This window comes from Hylaeus anthracinus, unplaced genomic scaffold, assembly GCF_026225885.1.
Source record: "Hylaeus anthracinus isolate JK02 unplaced genomic scaffold, UHH_iyHylAnth1.0_haploid 12001, whole genome shotgun sequence".
Classification (NCBI taxonomy): Eukaryota; Metazoa; Arthropoda; class Insecta; order Hymenoptera; family Colletidae; genus Hylaeus; species Hylaeus anthracinus.
In genome coordinates, this window is record NW_026534348.1 from 22,026,904 (window position 1) to 22,047,526 (window position 20,623).

The 20,623-nt window shown below is 32.0% G+C and overlaps 4 protein-coding genes across 7 annotated transcripts; 2 read left to right on the forward strand and 2 right to left on the reverse strand.

Annotated features, from left to right (window-relative positions):
* Positions 1-693: 693 nt before the first annotated feature.
* LOC128891263 (THO complex subunit 4) lies at positions 694-2,988 on the reverse strand. The gene is made up of 5 exons (XM_054150674.1): positions 2,660-2,988; positions 2,021-2,158; positions 1,659-1,806; positions 1,239-1,379; positions 694-951 (listed from the first exon to the last, which is right to left on the reverse strand). The coding sequence occupies exons 1-5, from the start codon at positions 2,867-2,869 to the stop codon at positions 839-841; spliced, it is 750 nt and encodes a 249-aa protein (XP_054006649.1). The 5' UTR covers positions 2,870-2,988; the 3' UTR covers positions 694-838.
* Positions 2,989-4,026: 1,038 nt separating this feature from the next.
* On the reverse strand, positions 4,027-5,364 carry LOC128891275 (protein seele). Of its 2 annotated transcripts, none has more exons than XM_054150691.1 (5): positions 5,069-5,364; positions 4,897-4,987; positions 4,680-4,788; positions 4,408-4,614; positions 4,027-4,269 (listed from the first exon to the last, which is right to left on the reverse strand). In XM_054150691.1, the coding sequence occupies exons 2-5, from the start codon at positions 4,902-4,904 to the stop codon at positions 4,087-4,089; spliced, it is 507 nt and encodes a 168-aa protein (XP_054006666.1). In that variant the 5' UTR covers positions 4,905-4,987; positions 5,069-5,364; the 3' UTR covers positions 4,027-4,086. The 2 variants fall into 2 exon arrangements, with proteins under 2 accessions (XP_054006666.1, XP_054006665.1); XM_054150690.1 differs by having other exon boundaries at positions 4,680-4,795; positions 5,069-5,362.
* An 846-nt stretch (positions 5,365-6,210) lies between these two features.
* Positions 6,211-9,083, forward strand: LOC128891247 (centromere-associated protein E-like). Of its 2 annotated transcripts, none has more exons than XM_054150636.1 (5): positions 6,211-6,375; positions 6,450-6,519; positions 6,623-7,248; positions 7,337-7,454; positions 7,544-9,083. In XM_054150636.1, the coding sequence occupies exons 3-5, from the start codon at positions 7,016-7,018 to the stop codon at positions 8,198-8,200; spliced, it is 1,008 nt and encodes a 335-aa protein (XP_054006611.1). In that variant the 5' UTR covers positions 6,211-6,375; positions 6,450-6,519; positions 6,623-7,015; the 3' UTR covers positions 8,201-9,083. The 2 variants fall into 2 exon arrangements, with proteins under 2 accessions (XP_054006611.1, XP_054006612.1); XM_054150637.1 differs by having other exon boundaries at positions 6,463-6,519.
* An 8-nt stretch (positions 9,084-9,091) lies between these two features.
* Positions 9,092-18,999, forward strand: LOC128891199 (protein dispatched). 2 transcript variants are annotated; one of them, XM_054150518.1, is made up of 10 exons: positions 9,092-11,328; positions 11,408-11,545; positions 12,000-12,689; positions 12,775-13,177; positions 13,269-13,470; positions 13,546-13,933; positions 14,020-14,598; positions 14,720-15,020; positions 15,088-15,388; positions 15,492-18,999. In XM_054150518.1, the coding sequence occupies exons 1-10, from the start codon at positions 11,191-11,193 to the stop codon at positions 15,769-15,771; spliced, it is 3,420 nt and encodes a 1,139-aa protein (XP_054006493.1). In that variant the 5' UTR covers positions 9,092-11,190; the 3' UTR covers positions 15,772-18,999. The 2 variants fall into 2 exon arrangements, with proteins under 2 accessions (XP_054006493.1, XP_054006494.1); XM_054150519.1 differs by having other exon boundaries at positions 12,009-12,689.
* Positions 19,000-20,623: the final 1,624 nt, after the last annotated feature.

The following is a 20,623-nucleotide window of genomic DNA, read 5'->3' on the forward strand; positions in this document are numbered from 1 at the left end:
GAAGTGGAAATATGAATCTTCGATTAGGTGGGAAATAAAAATTATCTCATTCTCAAGAATATTGTTATTTATTGTGTAATGACTCGTCAGTTTCTTTGCTTCAGCCTTGTACCACTGCATTGCCATTCATACGCTGCATGAATAAAAGCGTATACATTGTCTTACAAGCCCATTACTGCACAGTAAAATATTTCATTAGTAGTTGACTAGATAACAGTATGTCACAGCCTTATTCCACTATGAGCTATCAACTACGGATAGTAGCAGTTTTTATTACTCATAGTAAAAAAACAATTCAGTAAACATAATTTACAAATGTATGATACTAATACATATAGTAATTGACACATAGTATATAATAGGATGTTCTACAAGGTGTAAAACTAAGTTTAAAAATGGATATTTTAAAACTTTTAATAATTCATGATCAAAAATTAATTAGATTGAGGGCTAGAAGCACATTCTGTACTTTGATAAACAACAACTTTTAAAGATGAATTTTACTGTATTTTTCATCTGATAATCACACACGCACGATAGTACATACAAATCCATACAGTCTTTACATTATAACTTTTTATTTTTTGTTGCGATATCATAAAAAAATGTATGAACTCCTATAAATCATCTTTCTTAAGAATCTGTAAAATTTGTATGTCAATTTCAGAGAAAACATCAAAAAATAAAAAAAGACTCGTTTAAAAGAAATTTCTTATAACATTTTGCTAATGATACAGTTATACTTATTTTATATATTCTCATGAAAATTAGGGAAACACATTTTATTGTGTTAAGTCAGATCAGAACAAAATCTTAAGTGTGAAGGTTTGTGACGTTGTTACTTTACTTCTTTCACGTAAGCTTCCAATTCTGCATCTAATTCTTCAGCAGTGGGAGTTTTGGTTGGTTGCCGACTTCCTCCTCTACCACCACGTCGACCATTTCCACGCCCTTCAAATAAAGAAATGAGAAAATGTTATCATACTTATTTCTGGATAACTTATTCCCACTTTAAGATAAGTAAAGAGATTATACATAATTTAAGGGATGACAAAAATCGATACTTTACAAATCATATTTTCTAAAAGTATGCAATTTTAAGAATACTTTTCTAAAATTTTGTATGCATATCTTTTAAATAACGAGAATTACAAAATATTAAAATTCAGAGTTCTTGAACACTTGTGATATGTTTTTGAGATTTCAGGAATTTCATAAACCAAAATATATTAACATACCTCTGATAGATCCTGTTCCACGGTTACCCCTAAAACGAGACTGAGGTCTCTGTGTATAATTACTGCCAGTAAGTCTCGGACCTCCACGGATAGACGTGACGGGTATTTCGGAGGTAGCAACTTGTATGTTCATTTCACGACCTGCCGATGTATATCACACATTGGAATAATAAACATGAATAGTTGTGCAAATCAAAATTCACAATAACTTCTTTGAAATTTGTTTCTCTTTAATTTCATCCCATCCCATGTTGGAGTGTTTACAGAATAAAAGAGAATATTTAAACTGTAGGTTGTTAGGTATAAATTGGAGACCACATTAATTATCGTTAGTGAAACCCTAAATATAGATGGAATTTTATAATTAAAAAGAGACATTCAAAGAAAAATTGAAGTATAAACATAAATTTAACTACACACCATCTAATGGTACACCATTATACTGTTTCATTGCTTTAATAGCATCTGCTCTTCTTTCAAATATAACATCTGCAGATCCTAAAGAACGACCTGATCTATCGTAATGTACTGCTGCCGATTTTAAGGGACCAAACTCGCTAAATAATTCCTGAAAGCATATAAATACAAATACAGTTATTGTAAACTTAAATTATGTTTACTTAATGGTTCTTTCTTAATGTTCAACAATAATAATTAAACAACTATGACAAAGTATTATGACAAACCATAATGTTTTTAGCTTGAATCTTTTATTAATTTGTTTTAATTTCAATTAATATTATATATATTTAAGATATACAAAAATTTTCAAAAATAAGTACCTGAATGTCCGAATCTGATACTCCAAAGTCCAGATTAGATACAAGAAGCTTGGTTGTTCCTGTGCTACCTATTGCACTTCTACCAACTTTCTTTACTCCATCGAACATATCATGTTTCCACGCACTGTTTACATCACCCTATTAATGAAAGTTACATTTATTTAATATTCTTTACCATCTTTGAGACTGAATAATATTTCAATAAAAACAATTAATTTACATAATCAAAATATTTAAATTGCAATAATATATAAAGCATTTTAAGTTACTCTTCTTGTCACAAACTTTAACAAATTTCAAATATCTACGTTAGTTGGCAATCGAGTAAACGTATAAAAAACAATATATACAATTGTCCACAGAATTAATGATCTAACACGAGTCATGAAAATCGCGATTGGTATAATTTGCCGAAACCTTAGAAAATAAATAAGGCATTCATTTTTGCAACTGTGTGAAAAATCATTTTCCTTCGTAGAACGATGATTAACGTATCCTTGGAATAAAGTATTTTATATAGACCAGCGTCTAGGGCGGAAGTAGTGCGGTAGGTCGTAATATACAAAACACGTGACAAAGTGTGTACAATATTAATTGTAAAAATTATGTCACAATAAAAACAAATCGAACAATCCTTACCCTTGTGTACGGTAAAGAACTTCGTGTAATGCCACCACGACTGCGTCCCCGCATGACGCCACCACCAACTCTTTGAGGTCTGCGTGTTCCTCTGCGAGGTGAATTACCGACACCTCTTCCGCGTCTACCACTGCCACCACGTGGTCTGGTCCCTTTATTTTGCTTGATGATGTCGTCGAGACTCATTTCTATTTTATCAACCATCTTCATTTGTGCTGACTTACGTATAACGACACTACCACGCGAAAATCAGTAAAACCAACCTCTTTCGTCTTCGTAATGATGGCGGCGAACGAAGACGAAACAAGCGCGCACAGGAATCTGGGTAGAAAGACCGTTGGTCATGGAAGCAATTCTCAGACATCCCAACTGTAGATTATAGACGGACATAGAAATATATTCCGTTTACAGCAACTCTTCCAAAAGTTATCACCAGATGGCTATGGATAACATTCAAGTCTCGCAAGTTTTTTTATTGACATCTAGTGATATACAGTTCATATTTTTTTGTGCATGCACCGCCGAAGATAACAACGTGTATAGTTCAATTTTATTATAGTCAAAGATTTTATCAAATTTTACTATAGAGGTAAAAATCGAACAGGCCTCTAACCTGAAAAAAATTTTTAACTTCAAGACTTTGAACCGGTTTCAAATCGCTTTGTACCATGATTGATGAACAATATTATTTCACAAATCACTTGTCATTCTCAAAATGTTTTTTCTCTTTTATCGAACTAAAAAAAGCGTCAACAATTTTATCAGTCTCATTTTATCTCATTCAGATATGATAATCGTGTTTTTGTTTATTCATATTTCTCATTCTGCTGTTGTTATTCCATGTAAACTTGGTCCGAAATTTGCATGTGTTTGATTCTTTTTTTATTTATATACTAATAATATTATATTATTTTACAAATGTAACGTTCAACTCATACATATGCAGAATGTAAAGAATTTATTCTTTATTAATTAATTTTTTAAATATATTTTCGAAAACTTAACAAAAAAATTGTGTAAAATAGTTTAATAAAGAGTCTGTAGAATATGCGCTTTCACTCGATCAGAATACGGTACTGATACCATTTTCGACGCGTATGAAATACTCAAACCTAATGTAAAAACTTTGCATATAAAAGTAAAAATTATTAAATCTAAGCCAATTACTCTTCTTCTTTAACTACTTCATGCATCTTGCTGACTTTTCAATTAAAATTAAATAACTTCAAAACAAAATTTAAGTTTCTAATATAAAAGTAAACTTATAATTTAATCTACCTATATTTATTTTAAATATTACTTTACATTTTATACTTCTGTACTTTATACCTCGTTAAAACACATTACATTTAAATAAAATTATATCATTTCTTTTCTGATTATCAAAAATATATTTAAAAAAATATATAATGTTTTCCTATATGGTATTATAATTCATGGTGTTCTTCATTTATGTCATTTTTCTCAACATCCTCATCATCTTCATGAGCAAAATCTGCAGGATTGCATGCCTTTGTAATATTTGTGCACAACTGATGTTTAATATTACTTTCTTTGCGAGAAAATAATGAAATAATGTTATCTTCATACTCTTCTACTAGTTCCTCACACTGAAATATATCAGATAAATGAATATTTTTTTTAAATTGTATAGTATATATCATTTCATATAATTTTTTGTAAACATTGAAAATAATTTGCCATACTTATTAAAATAATAAAACATATAAATATCTGGAAGTACTTACATAAAACCGTAAACTTTTATTCATATCACCATCTTGAATAATATCAACTTTTGACATTTCAGGATTCATACTACCAGATGCACTTATAAGACTTAGGATTGTTAACTGACCATTTGATTTATATGTTGCTCTTACATAGTCTGACATTTTATCACAAATATTGTCCAGTACGTCAGATATATGTACTTCAGATTGAGCAAGGGGAACCTTTAAATAAAATAGTTTATTTAAAATCATATTTTCAATATAAAAATACCATCATTCATAATTACCTTTTTTTGTACAATATTCCCTTTCGCATCTAATCTATAGTTACCTACATCAATTTTCTTTGAAGGATCAATTTTTGCCAGTTCTTCTTCAACTTCTTTTACAGTTGATCTACAAACTATACGTTATTAATATTAATTTTTATAACAATAATCTGAATGTAAGATAAGTATCTCTATTAATAATTTCTTATATTTATATAAAAATTGTTTTACATACCCAAACATTTTAAATATTTATTATCAATTTCTACAGCTTTAACGAAAGTATTTAGAAATAGAATAGAAAATACTATTATTAAACTCTTCATCTGTAATAAAAATATATTAATTAATTATATTGAAAGTGACGTATAAATAGAGGAAGATACAAGATTTTTAACTGCACTTACAATGTACTTAATCAGAAAAATTAATAATATGAATTTGATTTATAAACAAACGTAGTTTAGTCAAAAGTCTACCTCTTCTTATAGGTAGACACGTGTGTAGGGCCAATTTATATATGTGACATATATATACAACACACGATTTCATACGCGTATAAAAACGAATAAGCATTCATTACGTGTAACCAGTATCTACCAATATTGGAATATTGCATCCTGACAACTTCACGCTGAAGGAACAGCGCCACATAGTGGATTAAACTTTAAAGTTAAAATTGCAAGCAAATTTTTAAATTGTAAGCGTAGCAAAGTGGTGCCATAAAATAAAAGTAAATGTGTGTTGAATCATGAAGACTGTATGAGATCCAACTCCCTACGAAAGTTACTAGAAAACTGTTATCAAAATCCCGAGGTAATATATATTGTTGCGGAACGCGTCGTGCGCTGATAGGGAATTTGCTGACGTGGGTAAGGTGCCCATGGAGCGCTGAACCGCTCTCCCCGGAGAGACGCGTAAAATAAAATTCGAAATACTTTTAGAAAAAAAGTAAAGACGTGGAATGCAGAAAATTCTAATATAGATTGACATTGAGAAGGTCTCTTTTTCAAACGGCGGTTACAATTATGGGAAAGTCGCAAGCGATGTAAATATTGTTATTAATTTCCGGGACAAGAAGAGAGAGGGCGATACAACAATTGCAGGAGAGACGAGGACAGGGCGATTAGGCTAGCATGACTTTTTTCGAAGATATTGAAGCAAAGAAGCAATATTTTCTAATAATTCTGGTTTTAATATATTCGTTACACTTTAGCGGATGTGACTCCAAGGCCTGATTTTGCAATTTCGGCCTTAAAACTTTATAAACAATAAAATGAAAATAGCAAACATACTTCTATTGTTTATAAAGTTTTAAGGCCGAAATTGCAAAATCACGCCTTGGAGTCGCATCCGCCAAAGTGTAACGAATATATTAAAACCAGAATTATTAGAAAATATTGCTTCTTTGCTTCAATATCTTCGAAAAAAAATCATGCTAGCCTAATCGCCGTGTCCTCGTCTCTTCTGCAATTGTTGTATCGCCCTCTCTGTCCTTGTCCCGGAGTTACCTACTTTTTCCGCAACTGTCGCTGAAATCAACTAGGAGTTTGGCTCTGGCTCCTGCGCACCCTTAAAGTTGCGATTAGAGTGAGACCGTTAAGAAAACGCGAGAAAGAAGAGAATCAAACGATACAATGGGTAGTTCAAGGGTACTGTGTTGTCTCGACCGATCCGGAGATGAAAAAGCGTGGAGATGGAGGATTTTGCTCCGGTGCGTATCCAGCTTCTGTAAAGATTTTAAATGGTAAAACTTGATTTTATTCTTACCGCAATTTATTTGATTAGATTACGTCCACAGATTGACTATATGTTTGATGCGGATTGCAAACACTATCAAAAGGGAATTTTTATTAAGGTATACTTATTATCATGGAAACTGATACGTTAGTTATTTTGTAGTTAAGAAGATAAATACTAAATTGATCAATTTTATATGAAAGATTACTTTCATTTTTCAGAGTATCATATTTGGAGCTTTACAGCGAAAGAGTCAACAATTTATTGAACAAAAATAATACCGATTTGAAGCTTAAAGAGGACGGTAACGGGCAAATAGTCCAGAATTTGTCCACAAATTGTCTAGAGAGTGTGATATCTTTGATGAAGGAAGGAGATAAACTAAGAAGAATTGGAGAAACTAATATGAACGAACGTAGTAGTAGAAGTCATACCATATTTAGAATTATAAGTTCACTTCGAGCCAAGTGTGTTTTAGAATACACTGTTTCGACAAATGTATATTTCCCACTTAGACAATCGAAAGCAGAGAAGTTGAAGGAGATTCGGAGGATGCTATACAAATCTCGCAATCGAATCTAGTAGATCTCGCTGGTTCTGAAAGGGCATGACAAATGGGAGCAACAGGGGAAAGATTTAAAGAAGGACGACACATTAACATGTCTCTGTCAACCCTAGAATTAGTAATCATGCAATTGAGCGAATCTCAAGATAGCCAGAAACATGTTAATTTTCGTGACAGTAAATTAATAGGACTGTTGCAGACTTCGCTTGGCGGTAATGCTATGACGGATATACTGTGCGCCGTGACTCCAGCTGCTTTGGAAGAAACTCAATGCACTTTGTCGTTAGTACATTGCTATCATAATTAATGTAATATATTCCTACCATTCCTAATTGTTACAAATTCTTAATTTTATTTTGTCAATTTTTAGGTTCGCATGTCGCGCTAAAAGTGTAAAAAACAAACCAGAAATTAACGAAGTTATGTCCGATGCAGCACTTTTGAAACTATACGCGAAACAATTATCGAAACTTCAAGCAGAATTACAGGTCTATAACTCGAATTTGTGTCGTAATAATTACTGCAACTGGTTGTATAAAATAGATTCGTAATTCCGTGAATTGATTTTCTTTTTCAGAGAATAAAAACAGGAAATCGCGTAGCAGAAGGTAAAGCAATGGAGTCGAAATTACAGGAAAAAGAAGGCGTCAATCAGTTGTTGGGAGAGCGTATAGAATTGTTGAAGATGCGAATCGTGTCTGGAGATACTACGAATCAAGAATCGTTCAAGTATAAATCTAAACGGAGACAAACATGGGGTGGTTCGGGATTATTTAATCAACATTTGCCTTCTTTTAAGCCTGCAACTGAGTTATCGTCTATAAAAAAAGTGTCTTACGAGAAGCCACATAACAGGAAGAGTATCATTAAGTCCGCCGATAAAATAAATCAAACATTTCAAACGGCTTTCGCCGATTTCGAATTAGAATTATTTGAAAGTGGAAGAGTTCGCGAAAGTAGAGGAGATGTTACCGACAGCGACGACGAATCGATCGTCACGAAACGTAATTATCGTGTTACATTTATGGATGATGTATTAATCGCTAGATCCAAGGACAGTATAACACCAGAAAAAATTAATCTTAATATAACACCAGAGAAATGTGACAAGGCAACTCAAATGATAAGTTATGAGATGTCTCCTACCACGCAGAAACATATTTTACGACAATGTATCGAAGATTTAACAAAGGAGTATGTGGAACTCTGTCAATTTACAGTTATGGAGAAGTAACTGATATGTCAACAAACAAAATGTAACGTTGAGAGTCTCGAACAGGATATAGAAACTCTTCGAAAAATTATTTCTTTACTGAAAACTGAGAATACGGAAATAGCTGACAAATTAGCCACAGAACAAGAAAATGCAAAGAGGGCGGAGCTTGACTTTCAAAAAACAATCACAATTACAGTGGAGAAAATTAATTTGGAAAGCAATTTGGAAGCTTTGAGCGACGAACTGAAGTCCACGCGTTCCAGAATAACGGAAACTCGATGCGAGGAACAAATTGTTGCGACGTATCAAAATAAAATCGATAACTTAACAGCCGAGAACATCGAATTATCGACTACTATCGTAGAGAAGAATAACAAGCTTAAAAGTATCAAAGAAAGTAAGTCGCTCTTGTACAATCACGAATGCATTTATAAGGAAGAAGTAGCTGTTCTCGCACAAAAGAACGAATGTTTAGAATTACAGAATAACGAACTTTCTACGGATTTGATAGACAAAATAGAAGAAAATGATACGCTAAAGGAACGATGCGATATATTGCAAAGCAAAATAAATCAATTTCAGTTAATGAATGAGAATTCTGTTGAGAATCGCGAGGATCATTTAAAATCGCAGAATAACACGTTGAAGGCAGAAATTGCAGAATTGAAAGCGAAAATGACGATACTTTCTGAAGGGAACACTAAATTTGCCAATAACTTATTAGAACCAATGGAAGTTTTCGATCGCCCTAAATGTGAACAATTACGGGATACGTCGATAACATTCAACGACAGTATCGAGACTACAAATTATATCGAAAATATATTGTACAAACAGAAAACCGCGATGTACTCGCGGGTATAGTTACAACGTTACAGGAGAAAATCGGTTACTTGATTCGCTTAAACGTTAAAGGCAAATCATAATAAATTATCGATTCTGTACGAAGATAAGTGTAATGAGTTTACAGAGTTCCAGGTTCAGGAGGAGAAGACCACGGATGCAACGAATACCGAGTCAAAGGACCGTTCGAGTGAGAGTAGACGCAGAATAGAACAAATACAGAATCATATCGACACTGATTGCCAGACGATATGCACGAACTCAAAACGAGGAGCGTGGATTTCACTGTTACGCTCGGCGAATTGAAAAATGAAAAAGAAATGCTCTTGAATGAAATCGACGCATTGAAAGTTGCTAACGAGGAGCTACGACGGGAAGTATCTAGTAACGAGAACGCCTTGGTAGAGAAAATACGAGTTTTCGTAAATTGTCTAACACGCGAATGGAGTCACGGCGCACAGTATATCCGTCATAGCATTACCACCAAGCGAAGTCTGCAACAGTCCTATTAATTTACTGTCACGAAAATTAACATGTTTCTGGCTATCTTGAGATTCGCTCAATTGCATGATTACTAATTCTAGGGTTGACAGAGACATGTTAATGTGTCGTCCTTCTTTAAATCTTTCCCCTGTTGCTCCCATTTGGCATGCCCTTTCAGAACCAGCGAGATCTACTAGATTCGATTGCGAGATTTGTATAGCATCCTCCGAATCTCCTTCAACTTCTCTGCTTTCGATTGTCTAAGTGGGAAATATACATTTGTCGAAACAGTGTATTCTAAAACACACTTGGCTCGAAGTGAACTTATAATTTTAAATATGGTATGACTTCTACTACTACGTTCGTTCATATTAGTTTCTCCAATTCTTCTTAGTTTATCTCCTTTCTTCATCAAAGATATCACGCTCCTTGGACAATTTGTGATTTCTTCTTTATATTGTAAAACTATTAAAAATTAAGTAAAAAACGCTTGGCGAGACGATAGATTTACTTCCCCTAATGACGAAATGTATAATTATTATATGTTCTTTTCATTATTGTGCCCGAAAAACGGGAAAAACTATCTAGTAGTTCGCCTACTCTCCGTTGGTGGCGCCAGTTTGTCTTCATTGGTAACACCACGTTCGACCATATGTACTCGTAGATACGGCCTGTATACATGGATCTACGAATCGAAGTGAAGAAAAGATAACGAGAAAAGATGCTCTCATGTGATGTCACCAGATAATATTTCTAGATCATTCAAAACTATTTTATTTTGTAACCAATAGTTATAAATAAATAACTTTACTCTTGACATCTGTGTATTGTTTTTAGTATTTTTTTTAAACGAAAACAAGTTATAAGGAAATAATAATATAAATTAAATTTAATATTTCAAAATTACAATTTCCAAAATACGTTATGATGAGTGTTATTCAAAATGATAAGAGTTAAAATTAATACAGTAGGATAGTGATGCTTTTAATCGATTGATCTAATATTGCAGTATTATTTTTTATTGCATAATGCATAGTAACAAAATATAAACACTTCAAAATATTATTTGATGAAATATGTACATAAGTATTTAGAGACATACGATAAATAAAGACATTGTTTTAAATTCGTCGTGTATTTTTACTCAAAAAGTGAATATAAAATGCAAATTTCTGAAAATTTGTCTTACGCCACTGCAAGTTACGTATATGTGCTTCATTACATATTCTTAGTTCCATGGATTGTTCCATTTGTTACTGCCTGTTATTGCCGATGTAAACACGTGTATGTCACCCCTTTAAGTGGGAGGTCCAAGTTGCTTTTAAATTAAGAAATTATATCGGGGCATTTCTTATAAAAAAAATTATACTCATTTATAAAGCATTGTGCAAAAGTCTATGTTCGAGTAGAGCGGCAATAAATTTATGATTTCTGTTACATTTATATCTAATATACAATTTGATACAAGTATACGAAGTGATTAAACGAACAAATTATAAATCCAATGGAAACTAATGCAAGAAAAGGGTACAACTGTACGAAGTATTAAATGATGCTATGACAACTTATAACTTGGACCACAATTGCGACGATATTGTTTTTATATTATTTGTTCTACATTACTATAATTTACGAGAAAGTATGACCTAAGTTAAGAGAAAGATAAAATATAATTATCAAAAATGGAAGTGTGGTTGTTTTCTCGTGTAATAGCTCATCATCCTTATACCATTCTAATGGTCATACTCATATTCTCTTCGACATGTTTGATTGTTCCTTTGGCTGTCAAAAAGTTCCCAGACTTCTCTGATCCTCAGTTAGTAAGTATATATAAATTACAAACAATTGGTGTACATGTATGTATATTTCTTGTTTAATTTATGTTTTATTTTTGTTAAGGGCTTTCAAGCAAGAGGTACAATGCTAGCACAACGGCTTATTGCTTGGCAAAATTTGATGGAAACAAGTAAACCAAGAGGACAGCTCACTGACAATCCTTTAGAATATTATAATTATGTGCGCCAATTAAATCAACAGGTAATTCTATCAAGAAATATAAATCAATACATTATATTAAGTAGGATTGGTTTTATAAAGCAAACAATGTATTGAGTCAAAGTACATCTTCCTAGGGTTATTTGAACAAAAAAAAACGAAAAGTTTTAAAAATTAATCAATAAAACAATTAATGTATCTCAGTTTAAAAGTAAAGAAAGTCTATTTTTAAGAAATCTGTGACTACAGTTATGTTTGACAGTAATTCAATAATAATATTATGTAATAAAATTTAATTTTATCTAGGTTCAATATATATTCTTCTAAATTTAAATTCTTAGGCTCCATCTGTTTTTAATTTCTATTATCATTTAGAAGGTAATGTTTAAATTGGATGTTGGATTGGGACATTAGTAATCAAAGAATTGACCTTGATATTAAATGTTTATGTAAGTAATAAATTAATAATAAAGTAATTCATTGCAATACATTTTAGAATTTACAGAATCCTGTAAACATACAAAATCATAGCTGGATCAACCAGGGTATTATTAGGAAGAAACCTAAAAACAAGAAAAAAGGGGGGAAAAAATATCAAAAACAAGTAACTGATAAAAGATCAGAAACAGATCAAATTGATGCTAAAAACAAATGGGAAGAATTGTTAGAGTTGAAAAACAAAAATAAATTAAATGTGGTAAAGGACTATAAAAGTCAAGACCATATTGACAATGAGAATTTCTTTTGTAATTCACCATCTTCTGCGTATGCACGTGTCGTTATTGGCAGAAACTCTGAAGATACAAATTTATGGTCGATGGAGGGTGTATTAGCACAATGTTATATCGATGCAGAATTACGATCAAATGCTCACTTTCCTTCTTTATGTCAAATGCAAACAGAACATAATGGTCAAGAACAAAAATGTTGTAGGAGCTGGTCTCCAGCAAATTACGTTGCATTTTTATCTAATCGAAGTTCCTGTTTGGGTGTAACAGAAAATGATCTTAGTCGAGTAGAAACTCTTTTACAAAGATGCATTTATTTTTATCAAAACCTTCGCTTGACATCAAACTGTGCAGAAGATTTAAATTGTCAAAGGCATGTTCCAAGCGAATGTTATACACGTAATGCAGCTTATCATTTGCTACATTATTTATTAGATATTGAATTTATACCAGATCATGTAAGGCACTTAATTATTATATGATACAAAATTGCTATTTATACTGAAATATTTTGTAATAAAATTTTTAATATGTTTGTTATAGAAGCAGCAAACTCAGCAACATAACAATCAAACCAAGTTTAATTCAACATTGAAATATGTCATGATATTTCTGCCAATTGCTGAGAGCTCGGCTACTTTAAATTTTTATAAAGAATTAAACAATGATGGCTTATCTTATGGAAAATTCTGTATCAAAGGGATGCAGTTAGGTTTAAAAAGTACATTATTTGATCGATTGTTGGTATCAGACTCTGTTCTGTTACTTATTGGTTTTGCATTTGTAACAGTTTGCATATGGGCATATACTGGCTCTTTGTTATTAACTGTAACAACAATTATTGCAGTAATTTTCAGTCTTGGCATTTCATATGCATTGTACACTTTAGTTCTGCATATTCACTTCTTTCCATTCATGAATCTGTTGGCAATTGTCGTTGCTGTAGGTAAGGATATGTAGAATATATATAAGTACAATTTAAAATAATGTATTTAATAACAGAATATGCAAAAAATATAATTTCATTTATTTTCAAGGAATAGGAGCAGATGACGTATTTATATATTGCAAAATTTGGGAGAGGGGAAGAGAACAAAAATTATCTAACGATGGATTAGTAAGACTAGTGCAGGAGACAATGAAACATGCTGTTCCATCTATGTTTGTTACATCTTTAACTACTGCAGTGGCCTTCTTTGCATCGGTTGTTAGTAATGTTACTGCTATCAACTGTTTCAGGTATATACTTACTTATGTAATAACTGCTTCAAAGTATTATATAAACTATATCTTATTAATAAATCGAATTTGTAGCTTATTTTCAGGAATGACTGTTATCGCGAATTTCTTTTTGATGATTACTTGGTTGCCAGCATGTGTAGTATTATCAGAAAAGTTCAACTTGAACGTTTTATCACCTGCAAATTATGTAGTACGAAAAATTATTCGACCTGCACGACTATTTGGACACAAAATATCGCTAGGATTTAATAACTTCCTAACGAAAACAGTAATTAATTTCCGGTGGTATTGGTTATTAAGTTTGGGTAGCATGGCAGCATTTTGTTGTTTTACTGTTTTCCACTACCCAGGTTTACAATTGCCAGATACTGCTGAGTTCCAATTATTTGATAGTTCTCATACATTTGAACAGTATGATTTGATATATTCTCAAAAATTCTGGTTTGAGAAACATGAAACAGTATGTACAAATTATTATAGCAATTTTTTTGTAAAACAGTTTTATTAAATTTCTCAAGCAATTAACAAAAGGCTTTATAATTTCAGATAGATAATGGAGATGTATTACCATTGAGATTTGTATGGGGCATAAAACCAATCGATAATGGTAACTATCTTAATCCTGATTTAACAGGTACACCAGAATGGGATGAATCTTTTGACGTATCACATCCAGACTCGCAATTATGGTTGGAACGATTTTGCCATAACTTGCGAGCTCAGCCTTTCTATCGTGATACCTTAGGACCTTTACTATCCAATTGTTTTATCGAATCATTACGTAATTGGATGAAAAGACGTTGCGAAGATCCCATCAACTCGCACATTAACTATATGCCATGTTGTGAAAGCAGTACATTTCCATATAATTCTAGCGTGTTGCAACAATGCGCAGCTGAAGCTAATGCAGAATTATATCGCACACCTTCGTACTTATGGGCTCGTAATGGCGTTACTGGTGGTCTAAAATTTTTAAACGAAGCAAATCTCACACATGTACAATTTTCAAATGAGACTAATTCAGTGATAAGACCAATGGCTAAAATTAAAGTTTTAATTGTTGAATATGACAGTGTATATAACTACAGTCTTTCCTTCTCGAGTATGGATCAATTCTTTCATCAGGTACATATATAAAAAACATAATTTCACCTTTATCTTATATACTTTTAAAAAATGTTTAAAATTGGTAACTACTATGTAAAACATGAATTTTAAAAATAATCAGGTAACTGTATTTTTGTAGGTGGAAACTTGGATGCAAGATCAACTAAAAAATGCACCATTGGGTATGCGAGGTGGTTGGTTTGTTAGTAAATTAGAATTTTATGAATTGCAGCGGACGTTATATGAAGGTACTCTTTGGGCAATGGGAGTTTCATTGATCTTAGCCCTTACAGTATTGGCCTTTGTAACACTTAATCCTCTTATTAGTCTATATGCAATTATAACAATTGGAGCAGCAATTATAGTAACAGTTGCTGGTCTGATACTATTTGGTTGGAAGTTGAATGTTTTAGAAAGTGTTGCCGTGTCAACAGCAATAGGTATTTACAAACATATTAACATTATTCTTTGCAAAATATATAATAATCATATGTGTATGTTTTTTAGGTTTAGCCATAGATTTTAGTTTACATTATGTAGTAAGCTATAGAGCGTGCAATTCTAAAGAGAGAAAAGATAGAGTGAAAACGGCTCTCACACAAATGGGTGGCCCAACTTTGATGGCTTCTCTTACGAGTGGAGCTGCTGGAGCTCTCATGTTACCGTCTTGTGTACTGGCATATATCCAAATTGGTATATTTTTATTACTTGTAATGGGCATAAGTTGGTTATATGCTACATTCTTTTTATGTCCGATGTTAGCGGTTATCGGTCCTTCGGCTCATTTTGCCCAGTTTCAGTATCCAAGGTAAATGTCTCAATATATAATTTTACATTTTCATTTGAATAGTCAAGAAAAGAAAATACTTGTATTTTCACAAATATAATTTTGTAACAATTAACGATCGCAGATTAAATGTATTATGGAAGTACCTTCGTAAAAATAAGCCTAGAAATGTGCCTGAAACAAGTACAGATAATAGTAGAATTAGAAGAAAAGCTAAAGGAAGAGGAATGTGGTCAGAATCTACTTTAAGTACATCTAGTACAGTATGTCAATTCCACTGTAATGAAATAGAAATTTTTACAAGACCACCACCGTCGCCATCGCTACCTCCATCTCCATCATCAGCATTACTTCATTGTGTGAGGATGGACGAGTGGGATACGAGGGAAAACACAATTAATTAGTTAAAGAGTTTTATTAAACAGGACGTCCACATGCTCCGTTTGATTTCACACGACGCCGGTCTTTCCGTTTTCAAAAACCTGACTATGCATCGTAGCGCTCATCTATTCCGCTACTTCTTTGTACATACATACATAAATACTTACATGCATATGTTTTACAATTGAGATATATGGTCGTGATATTTTTGTTTTATTAGAAGATACTGTTGACACAAGCTATCCTGATGTGACATATACTCCTCTATATTTTGAATTGATGAAGTTACTTATTTGTGTGTAACTTGTGTCCTATATAGAACTATGATCGTGTGTAACTGATGTGTTATTGGCTGTGTTTAAAATAGTCTTAAGATAATTATTCGTATATCTGTGTATTATTAACATTCATTGGGCTTCCTGTATCAGTTAGGCATGTAATATGTACACTGTATCCATTGTGATATGAGTAAGACTTCAGATGCCAAATCGCTTATTCTTTTATATCTTACAATGAGTTTTAATTGTCATGTTTTATGAACAGTACAAGCTACTCTTTATGATTATAAATGAAACTTTAACGTGGCAACTAAACTGATAAAGTATTACATTGTTAGACTTGCATTTACATATCTATAAATGCATTTTTACATATTTTTAGTATATAATTCTTTTTAAAAAATCTTTTGTATTATTTCATGTATTTATGTTTTTTTTCTCATAAATTAAAAAACTGTTTATGTATCATTTATCAATGATATTAATTTTTGTATACCATAAGATATAATACAAATAATCTTGTTCTTAATTTTATATCTAGTTTAATACATTTCATAGGTCAATTTTCTATATTTCAATATTCGAACAAAGTATTATAAGTTTTTTATATAATTTTGTATTACAGTTCAATGTTCATAATATTGCTTTTATTGAGAATGTATTAATGTTACCACAGATTCTCAAATTTGTTAAACAAAAAACTTTACAGAAACTTAAATTTTAAAATAAAATATTACTGTTGCATTAAATATACAGGGACGAATGAATTAATTTTGCATGAAAAAAGAAGGTAGTATTAACTTTATTATTCCCTGGATAATGCTTTCAAGCTTCTAAAATACAAGACGTGTGTAATGTGTCTGTAATTAAATTTAAGAATAAGTAATGGACTAAGGTGTCACATGTGTCATGATTTTGTTTAAAGATGACTTATGTTTGTAAAATATATAAAGAACATACTAAAAGAAGACTGACAGACTTTTATCATTTTTATTAGTGGATGGTTCTAAGTATAGGAGTCAATTTCGATAAAATATTTCATTCGCAAATACTTGTTTACAAAAGTATTCATTTTTTGGCTTAATTCAGATGTAATGGAGTAAGAAATACTCATGAAATCGTAGAATTTATGAAAGAATACTTTAATAAACTGGCTATTCAATTGTATTGCAATAATTTAATGTCATAATCAAGATGTGTAATGGTTCCAAATTTGTCAATAAAATTATAAAATTAGAAATTATTACTTGTAAGGCTAAGTGAGATTCAGCTTGGTCTTTATAAATATTTTATTATTTAGCTTTCCGTGTGGGGCTTGCCCTAAACTACTTCTGAGAACTTTAGTACTTACAATGAGCTTTATCGTTATTGGTGGGTTTTTATTAATTGGTAGAATATACACGTGCTTTGGTAGGTTTTATTAGGAGGTAAAATACACACGTGCTTTCTATCCAGTGCTATGTGCAGCACCAAATATACGAATGAAGGAAGATCCTTCCGGTCAGCGCCACATGGATCCATAAAACAAAACGCATTCACACATTCGCCTAACGCGCTAACTTTGAGATTAGAATTCAACAATTCTACCAATTAATAAAAACCCAACAGTTATGTAATAAATTTATTAAACATACTTTGCTATTTATATGACAAATGTTTTTTGATTTTTAACTCAATAATTTTTATATAAAATATTCGCAAACTACGTCAATTATATAACAAATCCTTTTGCGATGCTACAGTTTTTCACATAAAATATTTACTTTCGAAAACTAAAAATATACAGATTAAACTTAATTAGTATGAGATAAAAAAAATCGAACACTGAGTATTATAAGTTCAGAAAAATAAATCTCTTTTAGGGTCGCGGCATTTCTAATATCAATAAAGTGTTACAGAATGAAATATAAATCCAGAATTTGTACAGGATAACTTCATGCTTTTAAGCAATTAAAAATGTACGTTTTTAAAGAGAATTTGTTATTTCGGCTATTGTACGTGTTTGTTCATCAATTATACAGATTTATTAAATAACGTATGTCAGAGATACTGATACAAATTATTGTATCTATATAGAATGCCTGGTCAATCGTTAATGTACCTACATGTGTATCTATATACGTTATGCGTGTGTTACAATATATTATATGTATAGTGAGCTTTTTATGTATATTAAATAACTACTTCATGCTAATATGCATATTTGTTAATGGTTCATCCTGCAAAAAGCTGTAATGAGTATGTGAACATATACTATAAAGAAAATATATCTTACTGTTGCATATACATAATAAATACCCAGATAGCACCGGACGTCCCATGGACGTCCATTTTATGTCCAGTTTACGTCCAAACGTCCGACGTCCGTTGTTGGACGTCCTTAGGACGTCCATGGGACCTAAATTTTGTACGTCCCAGGGATGTCCGCTCTGAACTTTCTAGATTTAGGGAAAAATACTTTTTTTTTTAACAAAATAAATATTATTTATAATATAATATTTATTCAATATGTAGAACAGAATATTTTTTTCCGAATATAAAATACACTATTTACAATTGTTAATTAATATTAATTAATTAATTAATTAATATTATTATCCCAGATAGCACCGGACGTCCCATGGACGTACAGAAAACGTGCAGAAAACGTTCTGGGAATGTCCACATCGGATGTCCCAGGGACGCACATAGAATGTCCACGCCGGACGTCCCAGGGACTTCCTGCAATGTAACTGGGACGTTATCTGGACGTTCAAAGGACGTCCCGAACGTCCAGTACCGGACGTCTAATGGACGTACAGGGACGTCTCTGTGCTATCTGGGTATATTCTACTGTTACATATTTAGATATTAAATAAAGTAGTTTTTTTAATTTTTCTTTGCGTGAAGGGATATATACGTACATACATATATGTAAAAAAATATTGTATTCCTAATATTGAATAAACATTTTGTTTTACATGTTCAAACATATATTCTGTTGCGAATATCAGATAAATATGTGTTTTATCTACGGAAAAAAATATTCTGTTGCGAATATTAAATAATGATTGTATACCCAGATAGCACAGGAACAGGAACGTCTTATGTACGTCCATGGAACATCCGGTGCTGGACATTCCCAGAACGTTTTCTGTACGTTCTCTGTACGTCCATGAGACGTCCGGTGCTATCTGGGATAATAATATTAATTAATATTAATTTACAATTGTAAATAGTGTATTTTATATTCGGAAAAAAATATTCTGTTCTACATATTGAATAAATATTATATTATAAAGAATATTAATAAATAATATTTATTTTGTTTAAAAAAAAGTATTTTTCCCTAAATGTAGAAAGTTCAGAGCGGACATCCCTGGGACGTCCAAAATTTAGGTCCCATGGACGTTCGTAGGACGTTCCGGCCGAACGTCCGACAACGAACGTCAGACGTTTTGACGTAAACTGGACATAAAATGGACGTCAATGGGACGTCCGGTGCTATCTGGGTAATCATAATCAATAAAAACAATTTGATTTTAAATGAATTAAATTAAACGCCTATACAAATTATATGCCTACAAATTTCGAACCCGGAAGTTCTTTTTAGTGACGTGGCGTCTAAAAAATTTCTTAATAAAGATTTTACTGTATTTAAATCTAATCTAGAGTCGCGGTAGCGTCTCAACGCCAAGTATATGACAAAATAGCCTCCTCGTATATGCCTGGCGCTGGTGCTACCGCGTATCTTTTACTCGAGAAAACGCGATTCCAACCTAACCCGAAACTTCTGTCATTAATATCTCGTCACGCTTGCTGTATTTTCTAAATCTAAAGGCATTTTTCTAATGCAAATCGCACATAAGGTTTCGAATAAAACCAAAATCAATAAAATCGGTCCACGAACGACAGAGATATCGTAATATCATATCATGAATGTGTCAAAACGGCAGCATTTTTCTTTTCCTTTGACAAGGAATTTTTCTTTCGTCAACACTTAGCCAATAGGAGCTAAGGCCATTCGTCGATTCGTTGACTCTCGGAATCAGTCGGCAAGGCTCGTCGGTCGGAATTGTAACATGGCTGGCACTCATGCCGCTCGTTCATTTCTAACCATTTCTAACCTGTATAACCTGTCAGTTTGGATTTGTGACATTTGGTTTCTTGCAACAAGACTTTCTGACATGGATTGTGCGTGCTTTTGAAAACTTAATAGAAAAGGACTGAAACTGAAATTATAATACAATAAATTGTGCGTTACCAATAGTGGATCTCTTTGTACATTTTCCCACTTTATTTATTAAAATTTAAATTGTGCATACTTGTGAATTTTATTCTAATACAATAAATTGTGCGTTATTCATATGACATTAATTTTATTTGTAAATAACACATACAATCCTTATTTTACTTGCAAATTAATACAGAGCTTAAAATAAAAATACATTTGTCTTTTATTATATTAAGCGTAGAGTCTACAATATACATAATGTGTCTGAAGCCAGATATAGGAAAGAAACCAGCTTCAGTCCTTTAAGTTACCAAAAGTATATAGAACGTATGGCAAGATGTCTCACTGCAAGAAATTTAAATGTTAAAGATGAAGCGAGAAATG